Source organism: Aphanomyces astaci (genome assembly GCF_000520075.1).
Source record: "Aphanomyces astaci strain APO3 unplaced genomic scaffold supercont1.22, whole genome shotgun sequence".
In the NCBI taxonomy this organism is placed as follows: Eukaryota; Oomycota; class Saprolegniomycetes; order Saprolegniales; family Verrucalvaceae; genus Aphanomyces; species Aphanomyces astaci.
Genome location: NW_009798285.1, coordinates 113,007 through 135,655, shown reverse-complemented (window position 1 = coordinate 135,655; position 22,649 = coordinate 113,007). Strand labels below are relative to the sequence as shown.

Sequence of the window (22,649 nt, the reverse complement as noted above, 5' to 3'; positions counted from 1 at the left end):
ATCATATTTCGCAGGTCCGAATATTATTGGGCGGTTCATTACAACCAACCTCCAGAGAAAAGGTTGAGTAAAACACACACAATATATATATATATAAGTTGAAACCACTAGAAAGCGCACACGATCGAGGGATGCATTGATGATATACTCGACGATATAACGCAAAGCACCAATAACAGGCATATTTCCACGCTAGACGGACCAGCCAACGTACCACGGAAGGGCATCCAAAGCGAGGTGGAAGCTGTGTTGCCAATATGGCGCCGACGGAGTGCCGTCGGACAAGTTGTCGTCGTCGGAAGTGCCCTGCAGAGCATCGGGCACGTGGTCGGCCAGCGCCTTTCGGGCGACGTGAAGCGGGGCCTCGAGGAGCGCCGACAAGCCATGCACCACGTCTGCCGCACACCACTGGTACTTGAACTCTAATCACGAAAACAATAGCGTCAGTTATACCGTTTATATATTTCGACGTTTTGGAGTAAAACACGAAAAAAGTGTGAAAAATGCATGGAAATTCAGAATAATAGTACCAAATTGTCGTCGAAACGACCCGTAGAAGAGCTCGTCAAGGCCAAACTCGGGCGCGATATCACGGCATTTCTCGCGCAGCGTTTGCTTGAGGTCACGCGACATGAACGTAAAGCTACAAATATATCAAAAATAATAGTATTTTTTTTTTCTGATTCCAAATAGAATAGAAATGTATACACCCAAAGCATGACCATGGTATTGTACCAAGAATTTATATAGTACTACGTAGTATTATTGTTCCACATAGAATACATATCAAAAAGAATAGTATTATTATTTTTCTGATTCCAAATAGAATAGAATTGTATGCACCCAAAGCATGACCATGGTATTGTGCCAAGAATTTATACAGTATTATAGTTCCACATAGAATACATAAATACATATAGAACCAATCCATATGACAATGAAAAACGTCATGCTAGAAATAAATAAAAAAAATGTATATATCATTACTATTATTCCAAATCGAATATAAATGTATTTCCCCAAAGAATGACACTACAAAATAGAATAGTATTCCAAATAGAATATATATATATATATACCCAAACAATACGAGAATGGTGTACCTTTGCTGGCATTCTTTGAGACTAAGCCCCATGCGAGCCAAAAACACTTCGAGTTCGTCTTTGCCTACAAAAGTATCACAAGCATTAAACGGTAGAAGAATCATGGATTTTTGCCTGTTGTTGTATAGTAGTAGTACGAACCGGGTGCAAACGAATTAATATTCTATTAAATAAATATACTCTATATATATATATATATGCAAAGGAATGGATAGAAGAATCATGGACGCAAACTCCATGATGGCCTGTTGTATAGTAGTAGTACGAACCGGGTGCAAACGAATTAATATCCAATATACTCTATATATATATGCAAAGGAATGGATATTATATATATATATATATAATTTCAGCGTACCAGCAGATTGCCACGTCTTGAGCTTGGCTGCGACGTAGTTGGAATAGTACATGGACTGGTACAGTGACCAGTGTCTGTACAGCATGAATCGGTACTCTTCTTCAAATGCAATGGCCCCACTTTGCACTGTCGTGGTCGGTCACGAAGGATGACGTGATCAAAAACAAATCGAGATACCGTGTCACATATATATCGTACCAGTGGGCAACACAGTTCCGTCCACGTCATGCACGACGTCGTTGCTGCCGCCGTTGCTGGGCAACGCCAGCACTTCGTCCTGGAACTTTTGCACGAGCATGTTGTAGTTGTCGGCGTCGATCTGCTGGGCCACAAATTGCTTGGTGAGCCCGACGATGGCCAGCCAGACCTTGTCTGCCGTGGCCATATTGAGCTGGCTCGCCAGTTCAAACGTCAGCGTGGCCGCGGGAGCTCCATGAAACGTTCCGCGGTAGTACTGCAAAATGTCCAGGCGTCGCTTTCTACGATATAAACGTCAACAAGGGGTTGATGATCACGTCATGGTATGTCATAATGACATGTTCAAACCATACCGCTTGGACGGGAGCTTGTCGGATGTGATAGCGGTGGCGGGCGGCGGCACTTGCTCGGCATCCGGTTCGCCGTCCCCCGAGTTGTCTTGTGTTGCATCCTCCTCCGAGCCATCCCCGTCTGAACGAACTACGTCATCGTCACCATTGTCGTCTCCATTGTCGTCACCATTGTCGTCTCCATTGTCGTCACCATTGTCGTCACCATTGTCGTCACCATTGTCGTCACCATTGTCGTCACCATTGTCGTCACCATTGTCGTCGCTTGTAAGAGACCCGGTGGAATCGGTACGTTTGCGCTTTCCGTTCGTGGCGGTCGTGTCTACGAGATCCGCTTCGGTCTCACTGTCATCGTCGTCGTCACTGTCGTGGTCTCGTTCGTTGTCGCTGTCGTCGTCCTCTTCTAGCTCTATCGCGGCAATGTCCGAGCCGTCGTCGGGGAAGTCGTCCTCCGCTTGACCTTCGTCGTCGAATAGCACGACCGTGCCATGTCGGTCGTACACGTTGGCCAAATGCAGCGGGCGGTGGCTGTCGATCACGTACACCTTTTGGTCCGTGAGCTTGAGTGTGCTGTAGACGTCGATCATGGCGCCGCAGTTGATGAGAAAGATGGACCGGATCTCGCTCGAGAACGTCATGGCCGCCATTTGCTTGTACCCTGCCACGGGCACCATGGAGTACGCGACCAATTCCGCTTGAAGCAACGAGGTCAAGATGGACACGGCGGCGATCGAGTCCACGTCCAACGCCACCAGCAGAAGCACGCTGGCGCCATGTGTGTCTATGGCATCGCTCACGACTTGCTTGAACGCGACGCGGAAGTGTTCCCGCGGCCACAGCATGTCAACGAGGAGTTACTTCGGTACTTGCGAGAGAGGCAAAGGGCACGTTGGCGGGCAGCTCGCTGATTGGCCATTGCATCCGCGAATCAAATTGCAGTATTAAGTGATAGAGGTAAATCATCTCAGACGATCGATGGATCCTTTGGATACAGTACACACTGAAATCAAAATCTGTTATATTCACAGGTTATCCATTGTTAAAGGTGATTTTGAACGACCACACAGCAATCCAAAATAGTCCTACGAGGTACATCAAAGTCACGAATGAACATACGAATGGGACTGTGTGATATTACTATCCGAGATAACTTTCAACCGGGTATTCAGTGGATCGTACTAACATCAGCTCCTCTGAATGCTACAAGTACGGAACGTGACTGTAACAGACCAAATATGCACCTGAAATTCAATTAATTTGATTATAGAGGTTATACAAACAAACAACGCTTGAAGTTGCACCAACCACAGCGCGCCAAATGTGCTTCGAACTTCGAAGTAGGCATTTTGACACCACCGCCGCCATTCCACATGAGCCGTGCCGGTCCTAACGCGTCGGCCGTCGGCGATGTCATCGATGACCTGCGAGAGTCCACGCCTTCCTTTCCCCTCGACGGAAGCGACGTGACGATCCTGCATTCTCCGAGCGACTTCTACAACCAACTGCTGCACAACATCCGACACGCCACGACGCGCATCTCGATCTCGTCGCTGTACATTGGCAACGACGCGCTCAGTCGCGAGCTGGTGCAAGCATTGCACGACGCGTGCAAGGCAACTCCGTCCCTCGAGGTCTCCATCGTCCTCGACTACTCCCGCGGCCAACGCGGCGGTCCCACGAGTTCCGTAGCCGTGCTCACACCGCTCCTCGATGCATTTCCGTCGAACGTGTCGTTGCATTTGTATCGCGTGCCCCAACTAGACCGATGGGGGTTCCTGCCGCCACCCTTTGACGAAACCATCGGCGTATCCCACACCAAAGTGTACCTGTGCGACGACACCCTCATCATGAGTGGCGCCAATCTCAGCGGCGACTACTTCACCCAGCGACAAGACCGGTACATTCAAATGCACAATGCAGATCTCGCAGGCTTTTACCACACATTTGTCAAGGTACACCCCAACACTTATCGTCACCGTGTTGTCACCATGTCATGACCAACGAACCGCAGATTGTCACCGATCATGCGCATCACGTCCAGCTCGTTCCTTCCGCCACGGCATCCGTCTCTTCGAACCATACGACACCTTCCGAGGACCGATCTCCATTGACGACGTCGGTGGTGCCTCCAGCGACATCCCATGTGGACTTCGCGTCGGCGCTCCTTTCTCTCCAGGACTATCAACCCACAACGCCGAGATGGACCACTACGACCATGGCCATTCCGACCATTCAGTTCTCGCCGCTGGATATCCTCCATGACGAAGACACGCTGTCCCATGTCCTGCACCGCTTGCCCGCCTCAAGCCGGATCGATATTGCATCCGGATACCTGAACTTTCCGCCTTTTCTTATCCGGTTGTTGGCGGACCGAGCGTTTCATTTGGACGTGGTCACCGCCGCGCCGTCTGCGAACGGCTTCTTCAACGGCAATGGCATCAAAGGTACGACATGAGAATGGACGTCCCGCGTCTCATTGTGGTGGGCTGGTATTGATGTGTGGGATGCTGATGTTGTTGTGCTGGGGTGTGTAGGAGCGTTGCCGATGGCATACTCGCTCATCGAAGCGGAATTCTACGACCGATTCGCCACCTCCCAACTCACATTGCGGGAATTCAATCGCGACGGATGGACATTTCATGCCAAGGGCATGTGGATCCAACACCAGGACGAGGCGTTGACGGTCGTGGGAAGCTCCAACTTTGGCCAGCGGTCGTACGGTCGTGACCTGGAATCTCAAGTACGTAGACATGCACTTGACGACAAATATGCTGATCATAACTGACGGAACTCTCTGTCCGCAGGTGTTTCTGTACACAACGGACGCAACCCTCCAGTCCAAGTTGAAGGACGAGTACTCCCGCCTCACGCAGCACAGCGAGCCGGTGACGGCGGCGTTGTGGAAGCGGCCAGAGCGGCAGCTCCAAGGGCTGCTCAACTGGAAGTCTGGGCACTGGATACGGCCCGCAATGCGGGCCGTCAAGTCGTTCTTGTAGCATCTCGTTCAAAGCTTACAGTAACCGGAAAAAGAATGCAAAATTGTTTTGGCAGAGCCAGTTAGTTGCGTTGAGCGTTCGGAAATTGGCCGACATGTAATAACCTTTGAAAACAAATACTGGTGAAGGAACCAGCTGTGTATCGGATTACACTCGTGGAGATTTGACACCAAATCACCTGTGTCATTTTATAAACTTAATATATAAAAGGTAATTAGATGTGGTAGGTATTATTACATACACACCATTTTGAGGCATAGGCGGCATCGGTCGACATGGCGTACTACGAGCCAAACCAGCAACAACAGCAGCGCGACCCGTACTCGCAGGTCGACCAAGATGGGGACCTGGACGAGATCTATGCCGGCGCAAAACGCATAAACCAGAACGCTCGGGCCATCAACGGGGAAGTGGTGAGTCAGAACCATCTTCTCGACCACCTTGGCGACGACATCGAGGGAGGGACGTCGGCACTGCGAGCTCAGACGGCCAAGGCGGAGTTGGTCAACAAACGAAAGAAGAAGGTACACACCTCCATCAACTTCAGATCCTGACTTGACATTTCTTCTGCTGTAGCTCTGCAAGTTGTACGTGGCCATTGCCGCGTTGACCGTCATCTTGGTCTTGGTTTCAGCTTTCGTCCCGAACTTTGGATGATAACAAAAGCAATCGTATATATTTACATCGTCAATACACTGTAAGTTTGTGTGCTGGAATGGTTGTTCCCTGCCACGAATTTGGCTACCCCTTCAGTCAACTGCCCCATGGTATATATGGAGACAGACTGCATGCATCATGACAACATGACGAGTGCCAATGGTCATCTTGCGTAGTACAACGGCATGTCCGCGTAACGTGAACCATATCAAAGTTCCCATCATCATGTGTTATTGGTCGACGCACTGATCGAAGTCCATCCCTTGTTCTAATCGACGATTCGCTTTGTCACAGTGCACGTAAGCACCGTACACAACTATGTACTGTAGTACGATTGTAATTGTAAGGACAGTGTTGAGGCACTTGTGTTGGGATTTCCAAGGGCGAGGCGGGTTTGGCAACGTGAACCTTCGCTGGAAACCTGTAGAAGCAACCGGTTGCAAGATACATATCACGACAACTCATGCACTAATCTCCTCGTAAGGCTTGTATTCGATTAGGTATGACTACATTGGGATGGCCCAGGTTGGGCAAGGTCGTGAGTCCGTCCTTCCAACTCATTTCTTGGCAGCGTTGGCCTACGATACACCCATGCCAATTAGTGATGAATCCATGCATCCTCAACAACGCACCGCTGCACGCTGAAAGCATTGTCGCAGCTTGGCAAACTCCGCCGCGCACACGTTCTTGTTGACGCCGCCTTCAATATTGGCCACGCAAGCTCCGTACACTTGGATCTATGCAATCGCAGTCATCACCCTACATATTATCCATGCCTCATGCAATGAATCGTACATCCACTGGGCACGATCCCATCATCTGCGTGAAGAGTTGGCTCATCCGCCGGGACCCTGTGGTCGCCGTCCCAGGCATGCTGAGTTTGTGTGTTTGGAGCGACTCCTTATCCGGACGATAAGTTATCCGGAATGACCTGTTATCCGGACATTTCCTCCACTCGTTCGTTGTTCGGTGGCATTCCTGCTAGCAACTTCATCATCATGCTGTCAGCACTTGCCCGTCGCGCGATTCCTCACGCTACATCTGCTGTGAGACGCCACAACGTAACCATTCGATGCTTCTCAGACAACCTTGACCACTTGAAGATATCGGAAGTGCAAGAGAGCCGAGTCCAGGAGCGCTATGTGCAGATGCGCAAGGAGCATTTCGGTCGACGAGAAGAATTTCCTGCCTCGAGGTGCGCCGCAATCGTCAACGACGTTGTTGGAATAATGGGTGATGCTGATGGTTCGTTTCGTAGCCAAGGGGATATCGACATTGATGCAGATACCGCGAACCGCAAGCGCGTGATCTACCGCAGCAAGCAGCGTGGATGGTGCGAACCACCATTCTCGCTCGGAGAGACTCACATGGACATGTAGGTTGGAAGTGGACTTGCTCATGGGACGCTGGGCCAGCGAGAACGTGTGGACGTTGACGGCGGACGAATTGCAGCAATACGAAGACATTTTGAACCGCGAAACGATCGACATTTTCAACTTTATTTCAGGCAAAGACGCCATTCCAGAGGTATTTATTTGTTTTAAAAAATTGCAGATATATAAATATACATATATATATATATATTATTTGTTGAATATGTATTTCGTCGTAGGAAGTCAACACCCCCGTGATGAAGCGCATTCAGGACTTTTGCTTTTCCAACCCACTGGGCAAAGCATCCATCCAAGGGTTCTTGGACAACAAGAAGCACATGAGCAACTAAACGCGTTTCCATCTACTACCCTCGTACTACAATAATAGCACTAGTAGGCTTTCGTACTAACTACAAACACTTGCACTCGGACTATCCTATTGATAGTAGTACTACAATAAGAGCGCTAGTAGGCTTTCGTACTAAATACTCCTGTAGTACGACAATAAGAGCGCTATTATCAATAATAGTAAGCTTTCGTATTAACTGTAGATACAAACACTTGCACTCTCCAACTCACTTCTTCATGCACTGGTATGTAGTATGCACAACATGTAGTAAAACTTGCGCTATCGTTCTTACGCGAGGAAATAGGATGCATATGCACGGCCATCCTTCCAATGTACGTACTTTTCATCCAAATTTTTGGCCTTGTGCTTAACAGTTAATTTACCAAGTCGCATGACATTGGACAAACTATGTATTAATACTATATACGTATTAATAGTACTATTATTTTTACGGCTGGTCTGGATGTCATCTCATAAATTGATGCTAACGTAAATGGCCAATTTATGGTGCACTTGAAAGTGACCTCGTCGTAGAATGCACCTTATTCGGCTCTTAGGACCGTGATTTCAATTCTGAGAAGTGCTGCGTGAAGCCGAAAGTTTGGGCATTCTTCTGCTTATTTAATCGGCTTGAATCGCTTCAGCTTAGCGTTCATTTACTTCGATTTCCACGGAAATCAAGGCAAAATAGGTGGGACGGTTTATGGTGCACGGTTTAAGCTTAAAATATGTATGCTGTTTTTGCTTATTTTTTGGTGATCTCATTTTTCTAGTGATTTGATTGGCTATTCCAAAAATCAAGCAATTCCATTGGCCATTTTGAGTGCACCTTAAACTGTCCCGTGCACCATAAACAGGCCGTCTACGTTATAAACCGTTTTGGCAAGTCTGCAATTCTTTTTTCCCAAAAAAAGTATTTATAAAGTTGTCTGGATACCACCTGAATTGTCGTGGAAAAATAATTTGATTTCGATTGATAGTGAGATGACGTGGAAGACTGTCAACATGAGCACAAACACCTGAACAAGCCAAACCTGTGGCATTTAATACAATCCCTCTTTCACCATAAAAACAACCAAATCGGTCCATTTTTATGCCATAAAACACTCGATTCTCATGAAAATTACGGCATTATTTCTTTGATGTACGTACTGTACAATGTATTTGTACATTGTACGTTCTACGTACATTTTCAACGCATGCGATTGGATGACGAGTCGTGGTTGATGCGAATGACAGTGCAAAGTCATCATCTCGTTCTTGCGATACATACAATTTTACTTTTCTTCAGCCGACACCGCAGAGAGAGATGACACATACCGCGACTCCCATATACGCCCCAGCTCTGTGCACCATGTCCGTTGGCGGCTATGCGTACTGTACGATCAGAATGCATGGCAAGGACATGACCTCATATCGTTTTGCAGATAGGGATACACAGCGGGCATTTGCCAGTCAAGGAGTGTTGACGTTGCGAGCCCGCAAGTCTGCCGCAAGCACGGGTCTTTTGCTAGGCGCTGCTGTTGGAGTGTAAGTCCTTGTTGTCGGGATGGAAAAACGTCAGTCAACATGTATTGATGAACGTTACTGTAGCTACATGTTTACCTTTATGGACTGGCGAAGAAAGCAGCGCGACCTACTCCAACTAAACGCGACGTCCAAAACGTTGTGAATAATAGAGCCTTACATTCCAATAGCCTATAAATTGCGACTCCGTAGTACAGTCCACTCGATTTAGGTGCACCAGACTGAGCGTACTACATCCTGCCTCGATAGACGTATCACCAGACTGTACTATATCCTGCTAACGCTATCAAGCAATGTACATGCATCTGCATAACGTTAAGAGTTCCTTTATGGAGACCTTAGCCTCAGCCAAGTCAAGTTCCTCTACGTAGTACGTACTAACTGTTACGAGTAAGTTTAGTATGTAGTAACGGCGGCCATAATCCATGCCCTTCTAAAATACATACGTTTGAAAATCATGTCTTAGAGTCCCCCTTGCATTTAATTTCAATTTCCATTCGCCATCAACATGGGTCGACGCGAAGTGTGGGCATCCTATGACGACGACGCCACGCCCGTAGTTGCCAAGTCAACCACCACCACCTCTGCCGAAGCGGTGCAACCTCGGAAACCTTTCAACTTGGAGCTGCTTCGAAACAAAGTGATCTTTGGTGGCCTCGTCGGCTCGACGACGGGCGCAACGTTTGGTTTTGGTGCGTGCCTCGTATGCGTGTCTGCATCACTGACGTAGTACTACTGGGACGACTATGCTATAGTCGGAGCTTTCCAGAATCACCACACCAAGCATGGCAGCGTCAATTCCCAAGCTCTTCTTGGCGCCGCACGCACAGCCGGCACCACTGGCGCAGTGTTTGGCGCGTACGTTGGTTCAATCCGTCGCCGTAGTCCAAAGCTCATGTGTTGTGCAATGTGTTGTAGGTTCTTCTTGGCGTACCAAGGACTCAAGACAACGATCGAGCAGCTCCGTGGGGATGAGGACTTTTTGAACGCCGGCGCGGCCGTCGCCGTCGCCGGACTGCCCTTTTACCGCACCATCACGTTCCGGTCGCACATGGGGTATGCAGGTCTTCTCGTCGCGTTGGATTACTTTCACGACGAAATGAACAACTTTCGCAAATAACATCGCTCCAGCCTACACAGTTCGTTCAGCTCGTTCCCATCGCAATGCTCCCGCCCACATTGCCCTTGAAGTGCACAGTGCACTCGTGTCATGGTGACATGTCCGAGCGATGATTTCAATAGGCATCGTATATCTACCTAGCTTTCATCCACGGTCATCATTCCATGTGTTCATCGCATAAACTCCATTTGACACAAAAGCAAAGACTTGATTCTAAAATATATGTTTAAAAGTCCATTTATCCAGTATATATATATATATTAGGGTGTATTAGGATATATATATATGTTAGGGTATATTTGGATAATATATATATGGGTATAATATAGTGTGCGGCGGTAAAACGTAACCAACTCAAACCTAACTCCATTTATCCAGTACACATATATATATATATATTAGGGTATATTTGGATATATATATATATGTTAGGGTATATTTGGATATATATATATGTTAGGGTATATTTGGATATATATATATATATATATATATATATATGTTAGGGTATATTTGGATATATATATATATGTTAGGTTATATTTGGATATATATATATATATGGGTATAATATAGTGTGCGGCGGTAAAACGATACCAACTTAAACCTAACAATCATCGCACACGTTTTGACGTAATAATATATGCATACCCCCACAACATTGACGAGTTTATTACTAACGTTACTACAGTACTACTATGCTTCTCGAGCTGCTTGAAAGAGCGACGGGAGGCCGCCGCCGCCTCGTCCATGGAACGGCACGGTCCGTCGAGTGGCAGTCGATATGACGGTTGTACCTGGTCCTCCTTCTAGTTCTTCGAGGCAGCTCAGGTCTTGTTCTACTTTGCGGGGGATCGTCACTGAAGATGGGCTCGACGGGGTGCTGCTGCTGCTACTCGAACGATCATTGTCACCATCATTGTCATCATTGTCGTCATCGCTGTGGTCGGCCTTCTTTCGATCGTATCCCCGCGCTTTGCGGCTCTTTCCGTTGGGATTTTGAATCACATCGCTGAGTTCCTTGCGGAGGTTTGCAATGTGCACATGGAACCGACTGCGCTCGCTGCTGCTGTCGACACTTTCCGCGACTACCTGGAGCGACGTGATCCGGTTCACGAGACTGCGGATACGCCGGTGGGGCCATCGACAAAGCCCGTTCTTGCGGCAGATCTTCTTCATGAGCGTGATGCACACGCCGAGCTCTTTGGCCACGGCCGCCATGGGTTTGTTGAAGTGCGGACGGAGTTCGTTCAACGACACGTCCTTGATGTTGAGGCCCGCGCGATGGGGTACTACGGGGGGCAGCATGAACTGAAGGATCAACTGGCTGGCGTCGAGCGATGTTGACAAAGGGGACGTCGTGGTCGAGCGCTTTGGACGAACGAGGTTGGGGTGGGGGAATGATGGAGGGGGGGGCGGCATGGACGCTCGTGGCGACGACATGGGACGACGCATGACCGAGGATGTCGACGAAGAAGACGCGTGGACGACGGCGGCGTCGAACACGGTCGACTTTTTCTCGACAAGGTACGCGTGTTGCATGGACGCATGGGATTCTTCTTGGTGACGGAGGCGTTCGAGGTCTTCCTCGGCCAACATGCGGTGGTAGTTGAGGTGCACGAGGTTGCGGCGCATCGCGTCCTCTCGTTCCTGCTCTTCTCGTCGTTGTTGCATGAACAGTTCCTGGAGATGGTGCTGCGGCGCACCTTTTCGGGAAGGTCCCGACAAGGAAAACTGATGGCGGTTGGCAGCGGAGGCGGCCACAGCCGCAGCGGCGCGACGACGGATTGCTTGTTGCTTTTCCTTGAGCGCGATGATCTGTCGTTGTCGGCGCATAAGTTCTTGTTCCTGTGCTTTCCACAATAAATGTTGCGCTTGCTTTTCGTGCAGGGGGGTGTGCTGTTGATGGTGGTGCCGGAGAAGCAGCGACGGCAGCGCAGGTGCAGCCGCCGCATCATGCGGTTGAAAGGACATGTTGAACGACGAGTGCGTTGCAGGCGGCGGTTCAATGCGGGGAAATGTCGCGCGGGTTACGTCTGCCGGTGACGTCGGCGACAGCCGTTCGTTCTTGATGGACACGGGCTCCATCACCGCCGTGGCGATGCACGCGAGATGGCGCATCCGTTCCATGTCGACTTGATAAAGTCCGTCCATCTTGGTCGTCGTCTGTGCTCGAAGAATGCAAAATGAGAACGACCGTTCGCTTGCACATCAAAGGGCGGACGGTTGCAATCTTCGCGCAGATCTTGTCTTGCTGGTCTCTGATTGGTCGAAAACGAAAGTGACGGCGTTTCATTGGTCCATGTCAGATCCCACGATGCCCAGGTCGTAACCGCCCGGAAATTTCGAAAGGTCAGCCAGCCTTTCAGCCCCTCGGGTCTGCCCTTTCAGCCCCATTATGGACGACGACGACCCACGGTAATGTATGCATCTCCAGCGCCGCCGCCATCGTGGCCTAGGCTACGTGCATCTTCCCAATGTATCCCATACATCCCAACACGAGCACGAACATACAGTATCGTCCCAACTGCTATCCAACCTCTGGGTGCTTGAGCTTGGACGCTCAGCATGCTTAGAGCCCTTCAACGCAACTTGGACCAACGTTGCGGCGGTTGCCAATGGATGATACCGATGCAGACGGGGGAGATCTCAATGTAATCGCATTCCCTAAAGCTCAAGGACCGTGGGGACAACACGTCACCCGCTGCAGTGTGCCTTGAGGCGTCCGGATATTTGACTTATCCGGATGCCCATTCATTGGGAGTTGCTACACTCCAATCGACCATCTTCCATTACCGTGCTGTCAACATGTTTGCCGTGAAGAAGAAGGCCCAAGTGGACAAGAGCAAGGCCCGACGAGCGTTGCTGTGGGAAGTGGCGCAGTTCGGTGCGTTCATCGCGGTCGTCCGTGCTGCGACGTTGCTGATCAACAGCGGCGCCGACGTCTAATCCAACCTCGATCTTGCCATCCATTGCAACCACCTCTTATCAATTACAACCCCCTCTAACGTCCAAACACGAACGTCGCTCTCCCTTACGTCATCTCCATCGATTCTCCCCCTTTAGTCTCGCTCGATTGCATATAGGTGGTGTATATTAATCTCTACTTCTGTGTGTGTTGTTTCCTACTCCATCGCGTCGTCGTCCTCGTCATCTTCCTCGTCCTCTTCCTCGCGCAGCTCGTCGTCGACGGCATTCAACGACTCGACGGCGACGTCGCACTTGGCCACGAGCACCTTGATGGCTTCCGGGAGCAAATCTTCGGGTCGGAGCATGCCCACGGTCTCGACGGAAAAGATAAAGTGGTCCGACACGCGGCCCAACTTGACTTTGTCGCTCCACCCCGGGGCCCGGATGCATTCGCGGCACATGGTGCAGTTCCGAGGCCGCGCCGCCACCGCCGCAAGGTCCTCAATGTCAAACACGTTCATGGGGCAGGTCTTCTGGAGCGTCTTGGCGTCGGCGCCGACAACGGGGGCTGGGAATGAGATCTCGGGCAGCAAGCGGTACGACGCGGTGGCGACCGGTGAGAACTTGGCGTGGTCCTTACCGACTCCCTTGCGGCAATGCGCTTCCAGGGCGATGGTCTGGCCCGGTCGAAGCTTGGCGATCAAGATGTCTTCAGACACGGGGCGGATGGACCCAAAACGTTCTTCTTGAAGCCCTTGAGGTACCCACTCAAGATGGCGGGAATACACGGACGCGTTGGTGGCTTTCGAGATGTCGGCGGGGTCGTTCGGATCGGCCGTGCATGTCACGTCGAGTTTGAACACGAGGGTGTTCTCGTCCGTGGCTTCGCCTTCTTCGTGCTCTACGTACGATACATGGACATATGAGGAAACATGCTGCGGACGACGACGACGACGATGATGGAACACGAGATACATGACAATAGGTGTAGTGTATATGTAGGATGGTCGTCTCTATACCAGGGAACGACTGAAACTCGCGCGGGTCCACTTGCAACGGAATCAACCCGAGGCGATGCGCCAACACTTCGTCCTGGATGATCGACGAGTTGTTCCACAGGTACACGTGCTCGATGGCCATGGTAGGGACTTCGGCCAACAAGATGCGGCGGAACGCATTTGCAATCGACGCGTCGATGCCCACCAAGTCAAACACAATGTCCTCGTCGCTCAGGCTTTGAATCTTCACCTTAAAGTGCTTCTTGAAGTTGTCCACGAACGCGTGGCTTGACTCGCATTCCGTGTCTGGCTACGATCCCATGTGAGTCGTTTCCCTGCATAAGTTACATGGAAACCGTCATGTCTTCTTCTCCTTCTTACCACGTGGGGAGCATCAAGCCCGACGCTGATGATCTTCTTGACCATGATGGATGGGATGGAGGATTATATTGGTGGATCTGCCGCTTTACTCGATTTCGTCCTTGCCATTCATTGGCTCTCGCCAATGGAATGAATTTATTGGCTGCCGTTTCGACCCAAAAGTACGCGTTTCGATCGCGTTCGATATGTTTAAAATGATGATACCTCAGTATCGCCATACAATGGCATCTCTCATGCAACGGGTATTGACTAAGCAATCTCTTCATGAAAGCACACCATTGGGATTTCATGACCCTCACGTTTTTTTCGTATATGGAGATATCGATCGCCACCTCGTTCCATGCATTGGATTTTGAGTAGGTTGAAGGTTTAAAACGTTTAAAACGTTTAGAAAACGTCAGTCAAACGTTTCGTTACGTTCTGAACGTGTTAAGTACGATCGATTGGAACAGCAGCCGCCGATTATTTCCATATCAACATGAGCGTTCGTCTGGGGTCCAAGGCCGACGTCGTCAAGACACTGCGCACACTGCTTCGGTTGAACCGTACTACCACCACGAACAAGAAGGCATGGTCGGACGTCATCCTTGAAAAGGTACCATCCATATCACGTCCATGCATATCGATCCCATGCTAACACGACGCCGCATCGGCTGCATCAGTTCCGTGAGCGTCAACACGAGACAGATCGCACCAAGATCAAGGCATATCGTGCGGAAGCGACAGACTTTCTTCATCTGTGGACAGGTGTCGAGGAGCAAAAGGTATTTTGTGCTCTCCATCTCATGCCTTCGTTCATCGATATCATCGTCCTCTTCACTCTCACGCATGCATGCATCCCTCTCGTCATCATAGCGCCTTTGGAACATGGATGCGGGCATTGAAAAGCGCATGAAGAATGCCGACATTGTGAAAAAGTCGGCGCGGCTCGTGGGGTTGCAAGTGCCCGACATGTACACGGACAAGGAAGAGAACAAGCTTTAACTGTACCTACTGCTAACACGACCACCTTTTTGTGCTGTGCTGTACCCATCCAACCTGTTGCAAATAGTGTGAAACGACATAGCATTCCAAAAAGCCAACCCAAAAATAGTGTGAAACGACATACATGTAGCCCTCAAAAAAGCCGCCAACCTGTCAGAGCTGTTGCAAATAGTGTGAAACGACATAGCATTCCAAAAAGCCAACCCAAAAATAGTGTGAAACGACCCCTCAAAAAAGCCGCCAATTCGTTCTAGTAGTGTTGCTATTCCATTAACTACTAACACGTCCATACTTATCCGTCTTCGTCGCCAATGACCGACTGACCTAACTGTTACTCGTTCTCGTCTCCGTCGGCGGGATCGATCACGACGCTTCCATTGCGCAAGTCCTGCACGAGCAGCCGCGTGTACTTGCCATTCTCTTTGAGCACAAAGATCTCGGCCGACGTCAAGTCGCACACGATCGCGTTGTACTCAACGACGGGGGCTTCATTCGGTAGTTGTTGCTCCGTTGCTGACGAAGTTGCTGGAGGCACGACAAACTTGGTGACGTGAATGTGGTCGTCTTCTTGGAGCACCATATCCCGATACAGTACCTTGCCCCGCACAAACCGAGCAAACACACTGGTTTGGTCCGCCACGGGACTAGTACTACTAGCTTTCCGACGCCGCACGGCTTCCTCCGCCTCGTCAAACGTTCGTTCCAATGACTCCATGAGTTCCACGTCGTCGGCGATCTCGGTTGCCGACAACGTCTTGTGCAGCGGTGTGAACACGGTCGTGAGTCGCTTGGCGGCAGGACGTGCCCAATCTTCGGCAAAGCCCAATGACGCCAGGCTCCGCGCCGTGGGTTTCTTGCTACTTCGGGTCTTGCGCATGTTGGTTTGTCGCTGGAGCGCCAGCGCGGCCTTGTTGTACGAGGCCGACCCAACCCCCGATCGTTTCTGCTCCTTCACGCGCTCCATCTCCAAGCGAATCTCTTCCAACATGTCGTGCTTGAGCTTGGAGCAACTCAACTCGTACTCCTTTTCCGCTTCTTCACACTCGTACACGTAGATCACGTTGGCGCTGTTCATCAAGTGCGCCGACATCGTTTCCGCCTTGGCGATCGCCCGCACGCGCTCCGAAGCCAACGGCACCAACCGAGACACAAGGTCCTCGTGCGTGTCTGCTTCAAGCAGCACCAGGGATTGCTGCAACATCGCTTGCTCTGCGAGCAGCTTCTGTCGTTTGCTGGCTACATGTGCACTCGGCCCCATGGTCGGTGAGTCTGGTTTGTACGACGTTGTTCAAAAAAGGGTTACCGAGTTCATTATCCGGAACCCCCATCTTTATCCGTTTTCCGGATATTGGACTTTGAAGCGATCCAAATATCCGGATAATGCTCGCAGTAGACAGACATTTAGGCATGGAGCGGCGCTCCATGGACCCTCTTGCTTCTGCTCCATGCCCCGATGGGGGAAATGAAGACGTCAAGATACATGATGATCATGCGTTCGTAGTGGGCTAATGCTTGATGGAGATGTTATTGTGGTCGCCTGGGCACAGGAAAGTTCTCGTCTAAGAGGAAACCGAACCTGTCGCAGAGGCCAACTGGTGCGTTGCTCCACTTAAGCGCAACTACATGCATGAACTCGACCGAGTAGTTACTGTATACCGCGGTGCAGCACATGCGATCGCAGCAAGCCTCTTTGCAAGCTGAAAGCGACGTGCGACGGTTCATGTCGGCCGGATATGTTATTCGACGGTTACAGTGTGTATCCATTTATTTCACATTTGAATTCTTATCGCGGCGAACATGAAGCACGAGAACAAATGGGGACTGGAAGATCTGGATGAGACGCCATACAAGGCCGCGGGGTCCCCTCGGCACGCTGCGATGACGATCGAGGAGCAGCAAACCAAGCATGTACTAACGTTACCATCGCGAAGCGCCATGGATTTTGGCATCATCGTGCAACTTCATGCAATAGGAAGGGACGCTGGAGGAAATCCTGGCAGGGGCCAAGCGAATCAAGAACACAGCGGGGGGGTTGAACAATGAAGTCGTGGCACAGAACCATCTCATCCAAGACATCTCCCAGGTACGAATCTTCCATGTCCTCGCTTGCTTTACCAAGCATTGGATCAACGTACATTTCACCCGCCGCCGCCCTATGTACCTCGTTCAATATTAGAATGCAACGCAAGCGACTTCGGAAGTCGAACGCCAGGCCAGTGTCGCCGCCGCCGTCACGAAAAAGCGCAAGCAGGTACAGACAGCATCACCATGAGACTGTCTCTGATGATGATGACGTTGTGTGGGTGCGTAGCTGTGTTTCTACTACACGATCATCGTGGTGTTGATTGTCGTCCTCTTTCTCATCTTATACCTATAATCAACCTCGAGTTACAATGGCTTGCATGACGAATCTCGGGAACGTATGCCGGCACGGACGAACGAACGGCTGCCCTGTAGTACAAGGGGCCATCGAACTCTCCTGTGTACGACGTACATACATACCCCTGCGACAACGTTGCTCACGAGAAGCACATGCAGGGAGGACCTTACATCCCATTCAAACAAGGTCTGACTGAGCATTATACACACCGGTAGTTGGCTTCATCAGCCCATAGATAGGTCGGTATGTCTAAATGTTGATCCATGTGTAGTACTACTACGTAGTAGAGTGAGTAGTAGTAGTTAGTAGGAAGCTAGGAATGTGTGGTGTTACAACGGACATATCCATGCGATCGATCCGTCGTCAGGTTCATGACAAGAGAGCGATCGCACCAACGTCCACAGAGCATGTTAACATGTTTAATAGCGGTACGTTTCGGGCTTGTACGGGCCTTCCACGGCCACAGAGATGTAGTCGGCTTGGTCCTTGGACAGCACGGTGAGCTCCACGCCGAGGTTGGCCAAGTGGAGGCGCGCCACCTTTTCGTCCAATTGCTTGGGGAGTACGTACACCTTGCCGGTCTGGTACTTGCCAGAGTCCTTCTCGGTCCACAATTCGATCTGGGCCAACGTTTGGTTGGTGAACGAGTTGGACATGACAAACGAAGGGTGGCCGGTGGCACAGCCCAAGTTGAGCAAGCGGCCTTCGGCCAACATGATCACACCGTGTCCGTCCGGGAAGATGAAGCGGTCGACTTGGGGCTTGATGTTTTGGCGCTTGGTGGCTTGGGTCAAGCCGAGCATGTCGATTTCGTTGTCGAAGTGACCAATGTTACCGACAATCGCGTTGTTCTTCATCTTGGCCATGTGCTTGGTCATGATGATGTCCTTGTTACCGGTGGTCGTGATAAAGATGTCGGCAGTGGATACGACGGTTTCGAGGCGCACGACGATGAACCCGTCCATGGCGGCTTGCAACGCGCAAATGGGGTCGATTTCGGTCACGTACACGATGGCACCGGCGGCCTTCATGGCTTGGGCGGAACCCTTGCCGACGTCGCCGAACCCGCAGATCACGGCGCGCTTACCAGCCAACATGACGTCGGTGGCACGCATGATACCATCGGGAAGAGAGTGGCGGCACCCGTACAAGTTGTCGAACTTGGACTTGGTGACGGAGTCGTTGACGTTGATGGCAGGGAAGAGCAACGCGTTGGCCTTTTCCATTTGATACAAACGGTGCACACCAGTGGTGGTTTCTTCAGACACACCCTTGCAGCGCTTGGCGATCTTGGTCCACTTGGTGGGGTCGGTTTGGAGGGTGCGGCGGATCAAACCGAGGACGCACTTGAATTCGGCGTTGTCGGTGGAGGCAGGGTCAGGAAGGGTTCCGTCGAGGGCGAACTTTTGTTCGGCCTTGTAGCCTTCGTGGATGAGGAGGGTGACATCGCCACCGTCGTCGACAATGATGTCGGGTCCGTCTCCCTTGCCGTCATCTTCGGGCCAGGTCACGGCGTTCAACGTGCATTCCCAGTATTCTTCCAAGGTTTCGCCCTTCCAGGCAAACACGGCGGCGGAACCATCGCGAGCGATGGCGGCGGCGGCGTGGTCTTGGGTCGAGAAAATGTTGCACGAGCACCAGCGGATGTCACCGCCGAGCGCCTTCAAAGTTTCGATCAACACGGCGGTTTGGATGGTCATGTGGAGCGAGCCGACAATGCGCGCGTTCTTCAACGGTTGCGAAGGGCCGAACTCTTCAATGGATTGCATCAAACCAGGCATTTCAATTTGCGCGATTTCAATCTCCTTGCGGCCGAAGTCAGCGAGCGAAATGTCAGCGACGCGGTAATCTCCCATGGAAGCCATTGTTGTTGGTGGTGGCGAATTCAAAAATGACCATCCGAACCGCAGAATCTCGTCACAATTTCCCCCAACCCCACCAGAATTCGACGCACTTCTTGGATAAAACGTGTTTAACGCAATATTTGACATCAGTGATGAAGTGCAACGGGCGATTTCTCAAGAAAAAATAGAGGTGCTTTCTCCTCCATACTACGACTTATATATACACCACACAGACGCCTTCTTTGCCGTGCAGGCACATCCTAATCTAAGGCTGAAGGAATGTACGGCTGCTGCTTCATTGTTGCATACATAGTTTGCGATGATAACATTACGCTGTTTGCGAACTTCACTTGGAGCCGTTTTCTCGAAGGTAGTATTGTTTTACAGTGTTGCGTAGGTCGGGTGGGGATCAGGGAGTGAAATGCGCGGCCATACATAGCTGTTTTCTGGGCTTTATAACGACGATGGAGATGGCAATTGAAGTGTGGTGCCACGTACTTGAAGTAAGTTCATAACGAGGGCGATGTTTGTTGTGTGGTGGTAGACCATGCCGTCGGAAGTGGTGAAAACGCGTTAAATAGTTTAAACGTTGCTAGAATCTAGCCAGGGTGTCATGGCCTTGAAGGGAATGACGGCCTTTTTTCACCACAGCCACTCACTTTCCACTTTTTTGTACTGGTACTTTGTATGCAAAGCCAGTCGTCAGCCTCACGCGACGCTGATTGGGCCAAATTTGTTCCATATTTTGATGCAATCCCCAAACCACCACCACCCATTCCATCGTCGCGATCTATCGAACTAACATTAGTATGTAGTATAGTCTCCATGATGGTACATACATATCCGATATCAATCTCTCTCTTGGTAGGCCGACGACACAATACTATCCTAACGTTAGTTCAAGCAAAGAGTTTGTATCTATACCGGTGTTCACAGTCGACATCCTTGCCGGGCCCAGCTGTGTCTGTCACCCAAACTTTGTATGGGAACGTTGACTTGACTGATTGTATGTACTGTAAATTAGGCGTACCACTTACTTCTACTACATAGTAGAAGTGGTACGTTAACTGTTACTTATCGTTAGTACAACTTGGGATTTGAATCTAATATGTATGTAGTGTATCAGCACCGCACGAATTCACACTATATACAGTTGCCAATTTCATACTATATACCGTTTCCGATTCACATTATATATCGTTGCCTTTTCACACTATATATCGTTGCCATTTCACACTATATACCGTTGCCATTTCACAGTATTTCATGTTCCATGGGCGGGCAAGGTTCGGTCGGTTATGCGCCTCGTATTTGATTGGCTGCCTGATTGGCCTTGCATCACGGGAACCATTGGCTGTGTTTCTCCATCCAACATGGCGTTGTTCCGGTCCCTTGGAAGCCGCTGCTTGACGGCGGCGCGCCCCTCCCTCTTTCGTGCCGCCTTCAGTACCACAGTCGATGCCGACATCGTCCCTGCGTCCATCAAGTCGACAGGATTCTCCGTGGTGCGCCACCCCGTGAACGACGCGGCGTTGAGTGTGTCGTTGGAAGCGGGCGACGTGTTTGCCGTCGTCAAGCTCGGCGGCACCCAATTCAAAGTGACCCAGGTATGTATGGCGGTCGAGTCGTTTGGTGGTTGCTTCTCTCATGGACTTGTGTTTACCTGGGATGCAAATGTAGGGCGACATCGTGATTGCTGAAAAGATCATCGACGCCAAGGTCGGGTCGATCTTGGACTTGAACGAAGTGCTGCTCATCGGGTCGCCCAACGAAACCATCATCGGCCGACCGTTCATCACTGGCGCCGTCGTCCAAGCGCGCGTGGAAGAGCAAACGCTCGACAAAAAGATTGACATTTTCAAGAAGAAGCGGCGAAAGAATTACCGCCGATGGAATGGATTCCGTCGTGAAGTCACCGTGTTGCGCGTCACGAACGTGCTTCCTGGCGATCTTTAAACTTCATAGACAAGTCGGTAGATGATGATAAAGGAGGAGGGCCGTGTGGCTGGAGGCACAAGCTTAAGATCGATGCGTATGTACCATAAACATGGCTCTGTTTCGTCCATGTTGACGTTTTCGACGGCATCATGGCCATAATGCCTAGTCTAGTCTTGTGGGATATGCTGAACCGTGGTAGCTTGCTTTTGTGGAGAGCAACTTGCATTAACTACTTACTATTAATAGTGTAACTTAGTATGTCGATGCCACACGGACATACTAGAGGTATGTATTATAGACTGCGCTGCCAGTGTATGCGCTAGCTAACGTTAACGTTATCACAGCAAACACACACTGGGAACGACGACTACTGGACTAATACCTTAGTCATGCTGATGTGTCCTACAGTATTAGTAGTCGTCTGCACTACCTGTGTGATTTCAATCGATTTTCCAACGTGAATTCAACCAATCTATTGTAGCCACCACGATCATGCCAAGTGTACGAAGTACTCAATAGCCTTCTAATAGCATTTCCATATCAGCACGCAGCGATCCCAGTTGCTTCTATTGTCGGAGTGCCAAGCTGGAGATGCAGCATTCTACCCAGGTACACTTCAGTCCACTCGTAGCTGGCCATGTCAAGAACTACTACAACTGTACTGTACTCGTGGCAGTGCCACTGGGTAGAACGAACCATGGGATAGACCTGGCCCTAGAGATGATGGAGCGGTCTGTAGCCGACAGCTACACGAACGAGGTGGAAGCTGGTTGTGTCGGCCTTTCACCGTGAATGGCCGTACACGTGAACGTGAAAGTTTCACGTTCACACGTGCTTTGGCCAAACGGTCAGTTTGGTCCAGCCCAATTGCATCTTTGGTGTGCCATATCGTTACGGTGTGACCCCCCCTGGTGGTAGGTGGCATCACGCGCTGGTTCAAGCTGCATACCGTTATGAAATGTCCACAGCTGGACGCCATTCGCAGCCAGCCAAAACCACGCAACACATTCAAACAGTCCAGGCTAGTAGTACAATGCACTTGCTTGGGTACGTACACGATGACAACGTTGCGACGGGCAACGCCGTGTTGAGCAAGTCCTAAACCAAGTCCAAGCCCCCGTCGACTCAAGTCCAATTTTAAGTCCTATAAATGACATCGTTTGTCGTGGTTACACGCCACGTT

General features: G+C 50.3%; 14 protein-coding genes across 20 annotated transcripts in view; 9 read left to right on the top strand and 5 right to left on the bottom strand.

The window, feature by feature from the left end:
- H257_09165 (hypothetical protein) overlaps window positions 1–2,878 on the bottom strand; it is a gene marked incomplete at its 3' end in the record, with an annotated part of 4,444 nt that extends 1,566 nt beyond the window's left edge. The window contains exons 1-6 of the mRNA XM_009835297.1: window positions 2,013–2,878; window positions 1,660–1,940; window positions 1,476–1,587; window positions 1,104–1,217; window positions 531–643; window positions 215–422 (exon numbers count right to left, since the gene is read on the bottom strand). Coding sequence (XP_009833599.1) covers window positions 215–422; window positions 531–643; window positions 1,104–1,217; window positions 1,476–1,587; window positions 1,660–1,940; window positions 2,013–2,851 — 1,667 coding nt within the window. The 5' untranslated portion in view covers window positions 2,852–2,878. The remainder of the gene's footprint in view (window positions 1–214; window positions 423–530; window positions 644–1,103; window positions 1,218–1,475; window positions 1,588–1,659; window positions 1,941–2,012) is intronic.
- A 462-nt stretch (window positions 2,879–3,340) lies between these two features.
- Window positions 3,341–5,066, top strand: H257_09164. Of its 2 annotated transcripts, XM_009835296.1 has the most exons (4): window positions 3,341–3,961; window positions 4,021–4,453; window positions 4,544–4,749; window positions 4,814–5,066. In XM_009835296.1, the coding sequence occupies exons 1-4, from the start codon at window positions 3,380–3,382 to the stop codon at window positions 5,003–5,005; spliced, it is 1,413 nt and encodes a 470-aa protein (XP_009833598.1). In that variant the 5' UTR covers window positions 3,341–3,379; the 3' UTR covers window positions 5,006–5,066. The 2 variants fall into 2 exon arrangements, with proteins under 2 accessions (XP_009833598.1, XP_009833597.1); XM_009835295.1 differs by having other exon boundaries at window positions 4,544–5,066.
- Window positions 5,067–5,251: 185 nt separating this feature from the next.
- H257_09163 lies at window positions 5,252–5,881 on the top strand. 2 transcript variants are annotated; one of them, XM_009835293.1, is made up of 3 exons: window positions 5,254–5,529; window positions 5,582–5,702; window positions 5,839–5,881. In XM_009835293.1, exons 1-2 carry the CDS (start codon window positions 5,281–5,283, stop codon window positions 5,660–5,662), a joined length of 330 nt encoding a protein of 109 aa, XP_009833595.1. In that variant the 5' UTR covers window positions 5,254–5,280; the 3' UTR covers window positions 5,663–5,702; window positions 5,839–5,881. The 2 variants fall into 2 exon arrangements, with proteins under 2 accessions (XP_009833596.1, XP_009833595.1); XM_009835294.1 differs by lacking the exon at window positions 5,839–5,881 and having other exon boundaries at window positions 5,252–5,529; window positions 5,582–5,772.
- A 242-nt stretch (window positions 5,882–6,123) lies between these two features.
- On the bottom strand, window positions 6,124–6,570 carry H257_09162 (hypothetical protein). Its single transcript, XM_009835292.1, has 3 exons — window positions 6,458–6,570; window positions 6,295–6,399; window positions 6,124–6,240 (listed from the first exon to the last, which is right to left on the bottom strand). Exons 1-3 carry the CDS (start codon window positions 6,533–6,535, stop codon window positions 6,220–6,222), a joined length of 204 nt encoding a protein of 67 aa, XP_009833594.1. The 5' UTR covers window positions 6,536–6,570; the 3' UTR covers window positions 6,124–6,219.
- Window positions 6,571–6,622: 52 nt separating this feature from the next.
- On the top strand, window positions 6,623–7,495 carry H257_09161 (hypothetical protein). The gene is made up of 4 exons (XM_009835291.1): window positions 6,623–6,857; window positions 6,921–6,995; window positions 7,042–7,189; window positions 7,275–7,495. The coding sequence occupies exons 1-4, from the start codon at window positions 6,661–6,663 to the stop codon at window positions 7,383–7,385; spliced, it is 531 nt and encodes a 176-aa protein (XP_009833593.1). The 5' UTR covers window positions 6,623–6,660; the 3' UTR covers window positions 7,386–7,495.
- A 1,130-nt stretch (window positions 7,496–8,625) lies between these two features.
- H257_09160 (hypothetical protein) lies at window positions 8,626–9,087 on the top strand. 4 transcript variants are annotated; one of them, XM_009835289.1, is made up of 3 exons: window positions 8,626–8,758; window positions 8,812–8,914; window positions 8,978–9,087. In XM_009835289.1, exons 1-3 carry the CDS (start codon window positions 8,755–8,757, stop codon window positions 9,054–9,056), a joined length of 186 nt encoding a protein of 61 aa, XP_009833591.1. In that variant the 5' UTR covers window positions 8,626–8,754; the 3' UTR covers window positions 9,057–9,087. The 4 variants fall into 4 exon arrangements, with proteins under 4 accessions (XP_009833591.1, XP_009833592.1, XP_009833589.1 ...); XM_009835287.1 differs by having other exon boundaries at window positions 8,673–8,763; window positions 8,978–9,085; XM_009835290.1 differs by having other exon boundaries at window positions 8,626–8,914.
- A 320-nt stretch (window positions 9,088–9,407) lies between these two features.
- Window positions 9,408–10,173, top strand: H257_09159 (hypothetical protein). The gene is made up of 3 exons (XM_009835286.1): window positions 9,408–9,603; window positions 9,667–9,769; window positions 9,830–10,173. The coding sequence occupies exons 1-3, from the start codon at window positions 9,420–9,422 to the stop codon at window positions 10,029–10,031; spliced, it is 489 nt and encodes a 162-aa protein (XP_009833588.1). The 5' UTR covers window positions 9,408–9,419; the 3' UTR covers window positions 10,032–10,173.
- A 508-nt stretch (window positions 10,174–10,681) lies between these two features.
- On the top strand, window positions 10,682–12,206 carry H257_09158 (hypothetical protein). Its single transcript, XM_009835285.1, has one exon. It carries the CDS (start codon window positions 11,580–11,582, stop codon window positions 11,895–11,897), a length of 318 nt encoding a protein of 105 aa, XP_009833587.1. The 5' UTR covers window positions 10,682–11,579; the 3' UTR covers window positions 11,898–12,206.
- A 181-nt stretch (window positions 12,207–12,387) lies between these two features.
- Window positions 12,388–14,419, bottom strand: H257_09157 (hypothetical protein). The gene is made up of 3 exons (XM_009835284.1): window positions 14,321–14,419; window positions 13,961–14,249; window positions 12,388–13,842 (listed from the first exon to the last, which is right to left on the bottom strand). The coding sequence occupies exons 1-3, from the start codon at window positions 14,363–14,365 to the stop codon at window positions 13,157–13,159; spliced, it is 1,020 nt and encodes a 339-aa protein (XP_009833586.1). The 5' UTR covers window positions 14,366–14,419; the 3' UTR covers window positions 12,388–13,156.
- Window positions 14,420–14,774: 355 nt separating this feature from the next.
- Window positions 14,775–15,352, top strand: H257_09156 (hypothetical protein). Its single transcript, XM_009835283.1, has 3 exons — window positions 14,775–14,915; window positions 14,983–15,084; window positions 15,176–15,352. Exons 1-3 carry the CDS (start codon window positions 14,799–14,801, stop codon window positions 15,302–15,304), a joined length of 348 nt encoding a protein of 115 aa, XP_009833585.1. The 5' UTR covers window positions 14,775–14,798; the 3' UTR covers window positions 15,305–15,352.
- A 167-nt stretch (window positions 15,353–15,519) lies between these two features.
- H257_09155 (hypothetical protein) lies at window positions 15,520–16,591 on the bottom strand. The gene has a single exon (XM_009835282.1). It carries the CDS (start codon window positions 16,560–16,562, stop codon window positions 15,636–15,638), a length of 927 nt encoding a protein of 308 aa, XP_009833584.1. The 5' UTR covers window positions 16,563–16,591; the 3' UTR covers window positions 15,520–15,635.
- A 493-nt stretch (window positions 16,592–17,084) lies between these two features.
- Window positions 17,085–17,714, top strand: H257_09154. 2 transcript variants are annotated; one of them, XM_009835281.1, is made up of 4 exons: window positions 17,085–17,212; window positions 17,277–17,387; window positions 17,481–17,555; window positions 17,616–17,714. In XM_009835281.1, the coding sequence occupies exons 1-4, from the start codon at window positions 17,102–17,104 to the stop codon at window positions 17,679–17,681; spliced, it is 363 nt and encodes a 120-aa protein (XP_009833583.1). In that variant the 5' UTR covers window positions 17,085–17,101; the 3' UTR covers window positions 17,682–17,714. The 2 variants fall into 2 exon arrangements, with proteins under 2 accessions (XP_009833583.1, XP_009833582.1); XM_009835280.1 differs by having other exon boundaries at window positions 17,277–17,555.
- A 290-nt stretch (window positions 17,715–18,004) lies between these two features.
- H257_09153 (adenosylhomocysteinase 2) lies at window positions 18,005–19,578 on the bottom strand. The gene has a single exon (XM_009835279.1). The coding sequence runs from the start codon at window positions 19,547–19,549 to the stop codon at window positions 18,104–18,106; it is 1,446 nt and encodes a 481-aa protein (XP_009833581.1). The 5' UTR covers window positions 19,550–19,578; the 3' UTR covers window positions 18,005–18,103.
- A 1,271-nt stretch (window positions 19,579–20,849) lies between these two features.
- H257_09152 (ribosomal protein L21) lies at window positions 20,850–21,631 on the top strand. The gene is made up of 2 exons (XM_009835278.1): window positions 20,850–21,135; window positions 21,209–21,631. Exons 1-2 carry the CDS (start codon window positions 20,902–20,904, stop codon window positions 21,482–21,484), a joined length of 510 nt encoding a protein of 169 aa, XP_009833580.1. The 5' UTR covers window positions 20,850–20,901; the 3' UTR covers window positions 21,485–21,631.
- Window positions 21,632–22,649: the final 1,018 nt, after the last annotated feature.

What these genes read in the sequence shown, in the direction of transcription:
- H257_09152 (XM_009835278.1), top strand. Translation starts at nt 20,902, where the DNA reads ATGGCGTTGTTCCGGTCCCTTGGAAGCCGCTGCTTGACGGCGGCGCGC. An exon ending in CCCAATTCAAAGTGACCCAG is followed by an intron (nt 21,136 to 21,208) that starts GTATGTATGGCG and finishes ATGCAAATGTAG; the next exon opens with GGCGACATCGTGATTGCTGA.
- H257_09160 (XM_009835290.1), top strand. Translation starts at nt 8,694, where the DNA reads ATGACACATACCGCGACTCCCATATACGCCCCAGCTCTGTGCACCATG. An exon ending in CTAGGCGCTGCTGTTGGAGT is followed by an intron (nt 8,915 to 8,977) that starts GTAAGTCCTTGT and finishes ACGTTACTGTAG; the next exon opens with CTACATGTTTACCTTTATGG.
- H257_09155 (XM_009835282.1), bottom strand. Translation starts at nt 16,562, where the DNA reads ATGGGGCCGAGTGCACATGTAGCCAGCAAACGACAGAAGCTGCTCGCA.
- H257_09159 (XM_009835286.1), top strand. Translation starts at nt 9,420, where the DNA reads ATGGGTCGACGCGAAGTGTGGGCATCCTATGACGACGACGCCACGCCC. An exon ending in GGGCGCAACGTTTGGTTTTG is followed by an intron (nt 9,604 to 9,666) that starts GTGCGTGCCTCG and finishes ACTATGCTATAG; the next exon opens with TCGGAGCTTTCCAGAATCAC. An exon ending in ACTGGCGCAGTGTTTGGCGC is followed by an intron (nt 9,770 to 9,829) that starts GTACGTTGGTTC and finishes AATGTGTTGTAG; the next exon opens with GTTCTTCTTGGCGTACCAAG.
- H257_09154 (XM_009835281.1), top strand. Translation starts at nt 17,102, where the DNA reads ATGAAGCACGAGAACAAATGGGGACTGGAAGATCTGGATGAGACGCCA. An exon ending in AGGAGCAGCAAACCAAGCAT is followed by an intron (nt 17,213 to 17,276) that starts GTACTAACGTTA and finishes TTCATGCAATAG; the next exon opens with GAAGGGACGCTGGAGGAAAT. An exon ending in TCATCCAAGACATCTCCCAG is followed by an intron (nt 17,388 to 17,480) that starts GTACGAATCTTC and finishes GTTCAATATTAG; the next exon opens with AATGCAACGCAAGCGACTTC.
- H257_09162 (XM_009835292.1), bottom strand. Translation starts at nt 6,535, where the DNA reads ATGCCTGGGACGGCGACCACAGGGTCCCGGCGGATGAGCCAACTCTTC. An exon ending in TGGGATCGTGCCCAGTGGAT is followed by an intron (nt 6,400 to 6,457) that starts GTACGATTCATT and finishes GCGATTGCATAG; the next exon opens with ATCCAAGTGTACGGAGCTTG. An exon ending in AATGCTTTCAGCGTGCAGCG is followed by an intron (nt 6,241 to 6,294) that starts GTGCGTTGTTGA and finishes GGTGTATCGTAG; the next exon opens with GCCAACGCTGCCAAGAAATG.
- H257_09163 (XM_009835293.1), top strand. Translation starts at nt 5,281, where the DNA reads ATGGCGTACTACGAGCCAAACCAGCAACAACAGCAGCGCGACCCGTAC. An exon ending in TCAACAAACGAAAGAAGAAG is followed by an intron (nt 5,530 to 5,581) that starts GTACACACCTCC and finishes CTTCTGCTGTAG; the next exon opens with CTCTGCAAGTTGTACGTGGC.
- H257_09161 (XM_009835291.1), top strand. Translation starts at nt 6,661, where the DNA reads ATGCTGTCAGCACTTGCCCGTCGCGCGATTCCTCACGCTACATCTGCT. An exon ending in GAAGAATTTCCTGCCTCGAG is followed by an intron (nt 6,858 to 6,920) that starts GTGCGCCGCAAT and finishes TTCGTTTCGTAG; the next exon opens with CCAAGGGGATATCGACATTG. An exon ending in CGCAGCAAGCAGCGTGGATG is followed by an intron (nt 6,996 to 7,041) that starts GTGCGAACCACC and finishes ATGGACATGTAG; the next exon opens with GTTGGAAGTGGACTTGCTCA.
- H257_09158 (XM_009835285.1), top strand. Translation starts at nt 11,580, where the DNA reads ATGGGATTCTTCTTGGTGACGGAGGCGTTCGAGGTCTTCCTCGGCCAA.
- H257_09153 (XM_009835279.1), bottom strand. Translation starts at nt 19,549, where the DNA reads ATGGCTTCCATGGGAGATTACCGCGTCGCTGACATTTCGCTCGCTGAC.
- H257_09156 (XM_009835283.1), top strand. Translation starts at nt 14,799, where the DNA reads ATGAGCGTTCGTCTGGGGTCCAAGGCCGACGTCGTCAAGACACTGCGC. An exon ending in CGGACGTCATCCTTGAAAAG is followed by an intron (nt 14,916 to 14,982) that starts GTACCATCCATA and finishes CGGCTGCATCAG; the next exon opens with TTCCGTGAGCGTCAACACGA. An exon ending in CAGGTGTCGAGGAGCAAAAG is followed by an intron (nt 15,085 to 15,175) that starts GTATTTTGTGCT and finishes TCGTCATCATAG; the next exon opens with CGCCTTTGGAACATGGATGC.
- H257_09164 (XM_009835296.1), top strand. Translation starts at nt 3,380, where the DNA reads ATGAGCCGTGCCGGTCCTAACGCGTCGGCCGTCGGCGATGTCATCGAT. An exon ending in TTTACCACACATTTGTCAAG is followed by an intron (nt 3,962 to 4,020) that starts GTACACCCCAAC and finishes AACGAACCGCAG; the next exon opens with ATTGTCACCGATCATGCGCA. An exon ending in GTCGTGACCTGGAATCTCAA is followed by an intron (nt 4,750 to 4,813) that starts GTACGTAGACAT and finishes CTCTGTCCGCAG; the next exon opens with GTGTTTCTGTACACAACGGA.
- H257_09157 (XM_009835284.1), bottom strand. Translation starts at nt 14,365, where the DNA reads ATGGTCAAGAAGATCATCAGCGTCGGGCTTGATGCTCCCCACGTG. An exon ending in GGCTTGATGCTCCCCACGTG is followed by an intron (nt 14,250 to 14,320) that starts GTAAGAAGGAGA and finishes ATGGGATCGTAG; the next exon opens with CCAGACACGGAATGCGAGTC. An exon ending in CGAGTTTCAGTCGTTCCCTG is followed by an intron (nt 13,843 to 13,960) that starts GTATAGAGACGA and finishes TATCGTACGTAG; the next exon opens with AGCACGAAGAAGGCGAAGCC.